General features: G+C 39.3%; 1 protein-coding gene across 2 annotated transcripts in view; it reads right to left on the reverse strand.

Moving 5' to 3' along the window:
* CLTC (clathrin heavy chain) overlaps nucleotides 1–3,068 on the reverse strand; it is a 60,102-nt gene extending 57,034 nt beyond the window's left edge. Inside the window, exon 1 of one of the 2 annotated variants that reach the window (XM_073879510.1) lies at nucleotides 2,777–3,068. In XM_073879510.1, the coding sequence (XP_073735611.1) occupies nucleotides 2,777–2,818 (42 nt within the window). In that variant the 5' untranslated portion in view covers nucleotides 2,819–3,068. The remainder of the gene's footprint in view (nucleotides 1–2,776) is intronic. The other variant, XM_025851061.2, reaches the window with a different exon arrangement.
* Between the last annotated feature and the right edge of the window lie 9,047 nt (nucleotides 3,069–12,115).

A 12,115-nucleotide genomic window follows, 5' to 3' on the forward strand; every position in this document is an offset into this window, starting at 1 on the left:
GTATGCCTCTCCAAGCAGGACAGTTACACATACAGCATATCACAGTAATACTGAGCACTGCTTTCTCTTTGCAAGTCAAAATAGCCATAGCAAGAACCCCTACCATTCAATTCACAACATATTCCATGCCTGCATTTATGGATCAAAGGTAAAAGAAAAGGGTGGGGAGAACCCAAGAACCTGGGAATACAGCAGAATGTGCCAATCAGCATAAAGAAACTTAATGTGCCAAGAATTGAGAACTGCAACATTTTATGTGTAGTCCAGGAATTTTTTTAGAATCTGTAACTCTAGTAATCTCTTGCTCAAATAGGCACTCATCTGTTGACTATCAGACTAAAGATCCAAAAAAAAACAAAAAACAAAAAGCAAAAAACTTCCTAACTTAAAATATTAACATTCATTTGAGGTAGTTCCAAGCCTTGATGACAGGTACTTCAGTTGGCCATAATAGTTAAAAACAAATTTACAGTTCACCTTTAGAAAACTTTCACAAAAGCTAACTCTACACTCAAGTTCCTCATTCTTGTTCCCAATTTTTATCCTAAGTGTTTCAGAAAGTTTTCTGCTACTTAGCAAACTGGCAGGACTCAGATAAAGACCTGAGATACCAATTAAAATAATCCCTATTAACTTTTAAAAAAGGGATAAAAATGAGAAGTGAGGGGATATTCTGGAAGAGGTTAATGACTGTGGGGCTCTTTGCACAATTAATCATTATCAGCTGGAGTATACAGTCACACTAGCAATCTTAACTTTAGGCGTGGCATATTACTACCAAAAAATGACTGAATTCTTCAAATACACTTGCAAAGCTGCTTTATACTCAAATCTTCAAATTATTTCAGAAGGAAATGGTTTCACTTGAGTATTTGCAGAAACTCAGAAATCAGACCCGTATTAAATCTGTCTTCAATTAGTGACAAGGCTGGATTCCAATCTTTGGGAACATTTAACAATTCTTGTCTCCTCTTTAATAGAAATGAAAAGTTACTGCCCAAACCACCACTAGTCAAGAAAGTAAGTTTACTAACGGGAGATACCTCTGCCTTGTAACTAGCAACTATACCTGCTTCTGTTTATAATTTACAAACATTTGTCTGCAGAAAGATTATATTTCAGAAACACTCTAAGTGAGGAGCCTTTTTCCCCTCACACTCAAAAATATTATTTTCCTAAACCTCTACATTCATTTACATCTCACTCTAGCAGAAATAACCACAGCATTTTGAATTGAGCAAAAACAGTAACTTCTGTGTCCACTCTGTCACTTAAGATTTTTTTTAACCTTTAAGTGTTCCATTACTTCAGGTGAGTTATCTGAAAACCACAGATCACCATTTTACTTATTTTTTTAGATTTATTATTCAATAAATTTCAAGACATAAAGGAAAAAAATTTCTTGCTCGTGCAAAAATACCTGTAAAGAAACATAAGGTTATGTTACTGATAGCCTAAATATTCATATTCAACCTTTTTATTAAAAAGAATCTTTTGTTTATCAACTGGAGAAAGTCAATAAAACAGCCTTCAATGGTGTCCAGTAGGTCACTAACAATGTCATGTCAAACCGCAACATCTTTTACCATTATGAATTTAGGCCTTCAGAAGATTGAGATGAGGCAGGGCTCTTTAAGGAAGTATTTGGGAAGAAAGCAAATTAAGATGCAACCAAAGTAAAACCAGCTTGGTGAACTACGAAAATCAGAAGCTTGGAAGAGGCTTAATTCAGTCAAGCCCTCCAATGATCATCTGCCTCGGCCCGCCACGGGCACACTGCCAGATAAGACAGTATGTTGCCTACAAGAAAATGCACCATGGGAAAGAACTCTAGAACCTACTAAAAGGAAGCCAATTACAGACCAAATAACTTTGCATATCTCCAAAGCAGGTGTGCTCTATCTCCGGGGCTAGGTTCAATTCCAAGCAATCCTGAGGGAGGTACTTACACCAAGCCCACGACTACCTGCTACACTCCAGCAAACCCCAAGATAACCTCTGGATAACTCTTCCCTACCTCTTAAAACGAAAGGGGATAAAAGCTGCACCGTCCCCAGAGAAATGAGGGGAAAAAAGACGAGTACCCCGAGGGACCTTGACCCCGCTCACTGAGACTGACACCGCCCTGACAAATATGTTCCCCCATTCTATTCTCCTTCTGTTCCTTCAGTGACCTTCTGTTCCAACTGCCTCGGGGAAGGCAAGAGGCAAGTCGCCGCCGTTCCCCCCACCCCCAGGGGAAGGTGCCTTTCCCAGCGGAGAGCCGCAGAGGGAGGAAGAAAAAAGGTTGCTCCTCCCCAGCCCACCCGCCCCACAACTGCTGGGTGCAGACACGATGGGGGAAAGGGAAGAGAAGAGCAATGGGAGGTGACAGCTCTGCACTGGCCTAGGGGATGAAAATCCCTGGTCTGGAAGAAACGCGGGAGAATTGCCCCCCCCCCTCCCCGCCCAATCTACCCAAATGAATGAACTGAATAAAACGGCGAAAGGGGAGGGAGTTAGAATGCGCAGTTCTTACCACCCAGGAAGTGAAAATAGAGGCCCTCGAACCCAGGCCTGGCTTCGCTGCCCTTCGCACCCCGACTCTCGTCCTTTCTATCCAAGCCCCACATCGTTAACTCTTAAGCTTTCCAAGATAGCGCCCCCCTCCTCCATCTACCCCAAACACCAAAACCCACCCCCCTCCGATCCTGCTTTTTCTACTTGGGCCCAGACTCCAGCTTCTCCTTTCCTACCACCCTCTCCACAGCCCTCACCCGCCCGGGCCCGGCCGCACCTGGAGATGCTCCTGAAAACGAATTGGCAGAATCTGGGCCATGGCGCTGTCGGGGTGTATGGTCTCCTCCTGTCACTGGGGCTGCGGGGCAGTGGCTGCCCGGGCTCTCCAAGGGAGAGGAGGAGAAGGGGGAGGGGGGGAGGTTGGGCTCAGCAAGATACTCTCCGGGGACGCAGGAAACTGGCAAGCAGACGAAAGAGCTCGGGTCGGGGGCGGAGGCTCCAGGGTCCGGGAGAGCCGCAATGGCGGAACCGGGCGCAGCGCAGACTCCGGAAACGGCTGAGCCCTGCGGAGGGATCCCGACGACAGAACTCCGCCCAAGTCACCTCACTCCCTCCGCCTTATGTACCCCTCCACGGAGAGCCGCGGTGCAGTGGGGCGCAGGAATTCGGGGCGCACTGCGCCGAGGGCCTCGCTTACTGCTGCGCCACGAGGGTAAATTAGAGGACTCGAAGGGACTACTTTTTTGGACTCATCACTTTCTCCAGCCTCCTGCCTTTCCTCCCCCCCGCTCCTTTTTTTTGCATTTTGCCACATCATGCGACTAGCAGTGACTACGTCATTTCCGCGGGCGCTTAGGTCCCACCCACCTACTTCCGGGTGCACGTGATACTGGTCGGGAATGGTCGGCTCTTGCAGCCAGAATGCAGAGCGAATTCTAGGGAAGTGCAGAGTCTCCTGGGAATGGGGTGGCTGTTGGGCCGAGTTGAGGAACGGCGATGCTAGTCCCTTTCCCTTTGGACTCTGCCTATTTAAACTGAGTCCCTTACGAAGAGAACGTGGCGTGGGCAGATGGGCCCAGCCTCCCGCCCTCTCCGTGACTCAGGGAAACGGCCTCCTTGCAGAGAGCTTTCTTGGCAGTCGGCTGCGGCACTCCTCCCCCGCCTACTTTCATACCGTGGGTGGTTTCTTACGTCTCAGGGAGGGGGAATGAAATGGGGTTTAAGATCCTCCCCGCCCTTATGCACATCCTCCTGACGCTTGGAGAAGCGGACGCTTGGATTCTGACTAGAACTAGCAATTTCTTTGTATGTAACCTAAATAATTGGCTCAAAGGAGAGTGAAGGCCATTTATGAGGTGTCTCAGCTGGCCTTGCGATAGCTTTTCTTACTCTGCGGACATTTTGGCGGACATGTATGTGATACGGGTCTAGCTTCGTACAGAGTTAGAGACTTTGAATATCGTATATGTGCTACAGAATTGGACCAAAATTGTGGCAGGATTTTTTTAGCCACATCAAATAAGGAGTCTTAAAGACTTCGCTAATGAGTTTAAGGGGGAGGTTTGAAACCCTTAAGGTTCTTCTAAGGTGTGGCTAATACACATTCTTATAAAAGGGGATTAACTACTAGCTGTATATTTCAGTAGGACCACTTTAACATTGCCAGTTAATTAGCAGTATTTGGGAATATAAGGGCTTCAAAAATGGAGCATCTTGTTTTCCAACAGCATTAAGATAACTACAATATTCATTATCGATTAATAACCTTCCCAATACTTTATTGCTAAGGTATAAGCTGTAACATTAAATTAATAGCACAAATGCATTAAAGGTTTAAGAATTTAGCTATGTGCCTTTCATCTTTATGAGAGATGTGGCTATTTTTCCAGAACGATCTTGAGGAAAAACAAGTACACAGTAATTCTTTTTAGTGCCCTTATCAGTTAAACATAAAACCCTATTAGGTATACAATAATTTTGTGTGTTAAGCAGATTTGCTTAGATAAGTTTGCTTAATCATTTAAATTGCTTTTAATGTTTTTCCCAAAATACATCTCACATACTTAGGGTGAGAGAAGAATCTTTGGCAGGTAAGAGAGGAGACAGAAGGCTATTATGCAAAGAATAAGAGTGAATATTTATGGTAGACAAAATTGTGTTTTATTAGGCCAGATGCTTGAAGATGTTCTGTATTCTGCAACATTTGAAATAACCTTTCTAATTCCAGTTTAATAGTAGCTGCTTTCAATCCTTTTGGGAAGTAGACAAATTCTAAATTAAAAATCTAAAGGAGTTGTTTTATTATAGTAAAAGCAGTAGCTTAATCAGGTTACATGTCTAATCTCAGAATCTGGGACACAAGAGCTATATCACGATTGGGCCACCAATATTTTCTTTAATTTGTTAATAACTGTCTTGCATTTTCATACAGACTATAATTTTAAGTACATTTAGAATTCCCAAAGCAATGGATTTTAGCTTGGATGTCTGAATGTGTGGAATATCTAACCAAAAGTGCACTGAGGTTCTGTTAATGACTGCTGTGTCATCACACATAGAAATGTAATAAATGCATTATTTTCAGAAGTCATTTAGACAAGAAAAATAGATTACAATTTACCAGTTCATTTTGAACACTGTATCCTTCAAATCAATAAATTCAAAATTTTTCAAGAGGAAAGCTGATCCAGAGGATAAACATTAAAACCCAAATCTGTGCATTTTAAAGATCAATAATTTTGGCTGAGGTAATAAGGAGAGCTTTTCATGGTAGTAAGCTGTTCCTGCTAATGGTGTAAAGGCAGGAAAGGTTATCCTTGGCTTAGAAGTCCCGAAGGCTGAGTCACTGTTCCCAGTTACCTGAGCAGTAATCAAATGGCTTTGTTTTCAGGCGCTACCTTAAGTTAGAGAAAATAGATAACCTTATAAATCAGAAAACAAATGCTGGGTTTTTGGGGGTCTTTTTCTAACTATGACAAAGTCTTCTAAGACATCTGCAAATTTTTTAAGATTTTATTTATTTGGCAGAGAGAGAGCGAGGGAGCACAAGCATGGGGAGCAGCAGAGGAAGAGGAGGAAGGAGGCTCCCCACTGAGAAGAGAGGCCAACGTGGGCTTGATCCCAGGGCCCCCTCTCCCCGCACCGGGATCATGACCTGAACTAAAGGCAGATGCTTAACCATCTGAGCCACCCAGGTGCCCCTATCTCGACTGCGATTAATGTATTATCATCCTGGCTTTTAGTTCCAGAAAATATTTTAGTAAGTAGCCATATTAATATAAGTGGTCAAATTCTTCCAATTTGAAGCTATTTTTATCAGAATATTCAATAGTAGCTTCTCCCTCTGAGTCACAGCAAGCACCATTAGAAAAACTGCATTGCTCATATGCTATTTTGAGGAGTGTCAGTTTCTCAAAAACCTATACAAAAAAAACCTTTATTGTATCTGTAATTTTTATGCCAGGAAATAATATGTATATATAATGTAAAATATAATATGTTTTATATAAAATATATACAACACATACAGTGAGAATGACACCTCAGAAGAACATTCACTAGATTCCTCTATAGTTGTTTATCTTCAAGCAGCCCCCAAATTAAGGTGCCTGCCTTTTAACTTGACCTTTTAAAAACATCGGGAGCTGGCTACATTGCAAAAGCCACAAAGTAAAGGCATTTCTCAAACATTAAGAGATTAATTTTAGGGGCGCCTGAGTGGCTCAGTCATTAAGCGTCTGCCTTCAGCTCAGGTCATGATCCCAGGATGGAGCCCCACATCAAGCCCCGCATCGTGCTCCCTGCTCCGCGGGGAGCCTGCTTCTCCCTCTCCCACTTCCCCTGCTTATGTTCCCTCTCTCACTGTCTCTGTCAAATAAATAAATAAAATCTTTAAAAAATATATATTAATTTTAAAGCAGAATTTTAAGCCTAACCCACCATACCAATTATTTAAAATTCAGATTTTAATGAAACCAAGAGGGATATACTTTAACATTACCCAGTAAACGGTTTTGCCATTTAAACAGCAGCTTTGAAACATTTCAGCCCCCTAGGGCCACAGATATGAATCCCTCAGGATTAAGTAAAAAGCAGCATGTCAAATGCAGTGACTCAGGTATCAGTCAACCTACAGTGCCCACTTTATTTTGGCCCTGTACAAGGCACTGATTATAGGCAAAGCTCACCTGAAAAGAAACATTTACAAAGCCAGAAAAAAATTTTCATGGCCTTTTTAGTATGAGATGGACCTGAATTTATACTTAATATCATTCACTTACTCAGGCTTGTCTTAAATCTAATTTATACAGACAAGTTTTGTAATGTATCATGGATGGCAAATAAGATCTATAATGAATCTTTATTCTGTGTCAGGACTGAGCATGTTCCAAGTGAATCCCCAAGTGAAGCCCTGTGGGAATACAAACTGGAATCTAGTCCTATTATATAAGCCCCTCCCATGTTGTCTAAAGGTCAAATCGGATTCCAGCAGAGGAATGAAGTGGCTCATAACATTACCTTAAAAAGTCATCTCAGGAAAGTTGGTTCAAATAGAGTGATACAACAGAGCATTATGGACAGAAAAACTCAGAAGAGTTATAACGCTGCTGATCGATAGGGAGTCAGACGCTGTGTCACTATATCCCCTTCATATCCAAGAATAAAAGTCACAAGAGCTGGAGAAGTTCTATACAATGAAGGGACGATGAGGATCAAGATGTTGGAATGATTGTTATGGTCTGTTTTTGTTTTTTTTTTCCTTCCTTTCTAAATACGTAGAACTGTCTCTATTCATCCTAGAGTTATGACCATCTACAAAGCAAGGCATGACCCACAAACATGTTTTCTCGGCAATCTTAAAATTCTGTCACACTCCAGGGATAGTTCTACTAGTAGCAACACATATACGCAGCCTTCTTACGGTCGTAAACTCTCAGAACAGAATGGTTAAAAACAGATCTGGTAAACAAAGGTTTTGATTAATACAATAATTAAGTTTCAAGGAAGTATAATCTAATTTACTTGGTCAACAAATACCTTTCAGTACATACAATGAAAAATTAAATAATGTTAAAATCTTTTGATTAAACAATTTTTTATACGGGGAAAGCAATTCTGAATTTTAAAGTCCTTGAATTCATCACTGTGAAGTTTCTGTAAGTACACCTACATATGTAGCCTGATCTGAATATGTACCACATTTAGGACACACTACAAATTACTTTTTTAAAAATGACTTACCTTAACATGTCATGACTGATAAAAGTAGATTATGTAAAACTAACCAAAAACTTGGTTATTTCCTTTTCCTGTTTGCTTTTATTCCAAGTAACTGTGAGTTTATAATGTTGTACAGTATACAACTACACAACTATTCATTCCATAACATTCCAGTAAAGAAAAATATGTAGCATTCATATAAGCCTACCTCATTTATTGATTTAAGTTTCTTTTTCTTTTTGGAGCCAGCCCTGTTAGCACCAAGAGACATGAAAAGTTCTCTTTAGGGTGAAAATAAAAACCTACCTGATAAAAACAGCCCTTTACCATCTCTATATTTTTGGGCTATCTAGCTAAACCACCAAATCAGATGTAGAGATGAGATTATATTCCTCATTACTGAGGAGGACTTAAAAATTCCATTTCTTGAAAGGTAACTAAATAGAGTAGCAGACAGGCACACAATGGCAGTCTCTTAAGTGCTATATGCTGTAAAAGGATAACCCAAGTCCAAGCCAGCTTTCACATTTTTCTGTCTGCAAGAATGAGTGGCACTCAAATTATTCATTTGACCTAGTGTTAGCCCACATTACAGACTGGAAACTGAAAAATACTTCAAAAAAGCCCCTCTCAAGGTGACACTAATATTCTTTCCATGCTTAATTCTGGTTCCTCTCCCAATCACACAAACTCTGTCTCCTTTCTTAATCTAGTCCAAGTCCTACTCTGCCTTAAAAACTCAGCTTAAAATCTATTTATCCTACTTCTTAAGCTATTACAACATTTATTGACTATATCACCTATTTAATTCAAAGCCTGGGCCAACTTATGTTTTCAATAATCATACCTGGAGCTAGTACAACAATTATTTATAAACATCTATCATATGCAAAAGGCACCAAACTGGGTGCTATGCTGTATTTTGGATTAACCCATCTCATTTCCTATGTATTAGCTGAGCACCAAGTAATATTAGGTTAAGAAACATGTAGATTTTATCTGGACAAGTAATGTGATTCTTTTCTTTAAAAATCTTTAATAGTTGGGGTGCCTGGCTGGCTCATCAGTAAAGCATGCAACTCTTGATCTCAAGGTTGAGTTCAAGCCCCACATTGGGTGTGGAACCTACTTAAAAATAAATAAATAAATAAATAAATACGTACCTAGGTGGCTCATTCAGTTAAGCGTCTGATGCTTTTTTTGGCTCAGGTGGGGATTTCAAGGGTCATGAGATCAAGCCTTGTGTTAGGCTTCTCACTCAGTGGGGAATCTGCTTGAAGATTCTCTTCCTCTGCCCCTCCCGCCACTTGTACTCTCTCTAAAATAAATAAATCTTTAAAAAAAGTTGAAAATTTTTAATAGTTTCACAAGAGAATTTTCTATTATTCATATTTTAAGGTTAAAGAAACAGCTAGCAAGTGGTAATATAGATTACTTTGAAAACTCTGAGATAATTTAAATTCATTAATGCCTAACATTATGCTCAATCCTATCAACTCTGCTATAAAGAAAAATAAAAGCCAGAAAAATCTCAGATATTTCATGAAATTAAGATTTTTCTTACAAATGAAGTCATCTGAATTAGAATGGGTATGTGAAAAGTAGCTTTCCTGGATTAAAGTCCAAGTGGTAAAGAAGTGAAGTCAAAAGAATGTTTCCTGATAGGAAAATTACATGAAATTTAAATTACCATCCATAAGTAAAGTTTTATTGGAATACAGCCATACCCATTTGTTTATGTACTGTCTATGGCTGCTTTTTATACTACAACAGCAGAGTAGTTTCAAGAGAGACTGTATGGCCTGAAAGCCTAAAATATTTACTATCTGGCCTTATCAAATTCAAATCAGTTATTTCTTATAGACAGTTTGAACATAAGGAAAAAGAGCTGAATATCTAAATATGTAAATTAACATAATAATGAGGCACTTTTGTCTATAATTAGAAGAATTTTGGGGCGCCTGGGTGGCTCAGATGGTTAAGCATCTGCCTTCGGCTCAGGTCATGATTCCAGGATCCTGGGATCGAGCCCCGCGTCGGGCTCCCTGCTCAGTGGGGAGTCTGCTTCTCCCTTTCCCTCTGCTGTTCCCCCTGCTTGTGCTCTCTGTCAAAAATAAATAAGATCTTTTAAAAAAAAAATTTTTTTTGAGGGACTACAGACTACAGTAAGACAGGCACTTTATGACATTGCTGTTGGGAATGCAAACTGGTTCACCTGTTCTGCATAAGCAGTTTAAGAGTAGGCATCAGGAGTCTCAAAACTCACTTGCACTGCTGTATAGAATTTGACCATAAGAACATAGAACAATTATTCAACCATTTCTCTACTGATACGTATATATCGTTCTCATTTTTGCTATTAGAAACAATGGAGTATAACAATTTTATGAATGCTGTATTTAGCATATTTTTAAGTATTGAACATCAATCATCAAATGATGCTAAATCTACATGAGTCAAACTTTATGAGGAACAGAGTATTTTATATAATCCCAAAGAGTTCTTAGGATATGAATCTAAAGGTGGGCTTGCTGGGTCATAGGTTATGCACATCTTCAACTTTACTAGATATTGCCAAAATGTTCTCTAAAATAAGAGCAATTTATTCTACGCCAACACTTTTCAGGCATATTGATTGTTGCCAATCTGATGAAAAAGAATGGCATCTCACTGTTTTACACTGGATTTCCCTAATTACTAGTAAGATTCAGTACCTTATCTTACTGACCATTCGTTTTTCCTCTTTTGTGAGAAAACATGTCCTTTGGCCATTTTTCTATGTTAACATTTATCATTTGTTTTTATTTTGTTTCATTTAGTAATTTGAAGGTGAATCCTCATTCTTTAAAGAATAAATTTGTCCATTACCACTACTGTTCCTCCAAGGCTTCTTCCACCTTCTTAACTAGATCTAGTATTCTTCTCATCCTATGGACAGCCTCTCTCAGGGGAAGTCACCTATTTTTATAGGAACTGTTGTCACAATTACCTTAAAGCTTTAATGATGTCATTCTCCTTTAATACATTTGTATAGTACAAAATAAGTCCAAATTCCATAGCTTGGCTTTCAAAGCCTTGTATAATCTGTTCTGAACCAATATTTTTAGCCTATTACTATCCTACATGTACTCTATGCACCAAATAAACTGGTTTGCCACCCTTCTCAAATAGCCCCTGGCTTTCTAATTCTCTGTCTTGATCTATGCTACTCGTAGCATCCATCTGTTTACTGGAAATTCTTCTTCAAAGAAAGCTCTTTCTCATAATGCCAACAAATAAATATGTGAAAGAATGAGGGGGAAAAAAATCACCATTTTGCAACCATAAAAATAACACTGATTTGGCAAGAATCATCAAGTTATGGTAAATCCAGAGGGTGGTAATTTATGCGGAATAGGCTATTTAACATAATCTCAACATATCTCTCCCCAAAATTACTTAATAAAAGAGTAACTAACACTGAAAAAATCAAAATACCCTAACCAAGTAATCAAAATTAATGTCACCAATAAGGGGCAAATACCATGTACCTCCAGATTTGATGCCTTAGGAAAGACATTGGCATTACATATGCAATTTTCCAGTCATGGAATTCCTACCATGTGTTAAACATCAGAGAAATCCAAACTGAGGACATTCTATAAAATAACAGCCTGGGGGCACCTGGGTGGCTCAGTCAGTTAAGTGTCGGACTTGATTTTTGGCTCAGGTCATGATCTCAGGGTTATGAGATCAAGCTCTGCGCTGCTTGAGATTCTGTCTCCCTCTCCCTCTCAAAAAAAAAAAAAAAAAAAAAAAAAAGAATAACTTAGCCTGTATTACTAAAAACTGTCAGAAATGTTATTCAAAAATGTTAAGTGTGAAAGTTCAAGAAAGACTGAGGACATTTTGCAGACTAAAAGATTAAATACAGTATACGATTCTTGACTGGATCCTGAACTGAGGCAAAATGCTATAAAGAACATTACTGGGAAATGTGATTACGTACTATAGATTTAGAATGTGTGGCTAATATTTACTGAAATGAAAGAGCATTTATTCTAAGAGTCCACATACAGCCCTACCACATCTAAGGAAGTACACTGATACACATACCTGAGAAGAGAACCTGGTAAGACTAATGTGCTGAAATAGTGTCAAAAGCATTGAAGATTACAATGAGCAAAGCAACAATGCTGGGAATGTTAGAGGAACCATCATCACTCACCTTACTTTAAGAACAAACCCACAGATTTGGGTCCTCACGGGATTTTTCAATAAAGGCTCAAGTTTCTAATATTGAACAGAAAACTGTTTAGACACCAAAGGAAATAACTGCAAAAGAATTAGTTACCTATGAAAAATTTAGATCCTTAATTTTTACAAAAAATATCTAAAAACAACACTTTATACTACC

This window comes from Callorhinus ursinus, unplaced genomic scaffold (assembly GCF_003265705.2).
Source record: "Callorhinus ursinus isolate GAN/ISIS: 27379988/994484 unplaced genomic scaffold, GSC_fseal_2.0 scaffold34, whole genome shotgun sequence".
In the NCBI taxonomy this organism is placed as follows: domain Eukaryota; kingdom Metazoa; phylum Chordata; class Mammalia; order Carnivora; family Otariidae; genus Callorhinus; species Callorhinus ursinus.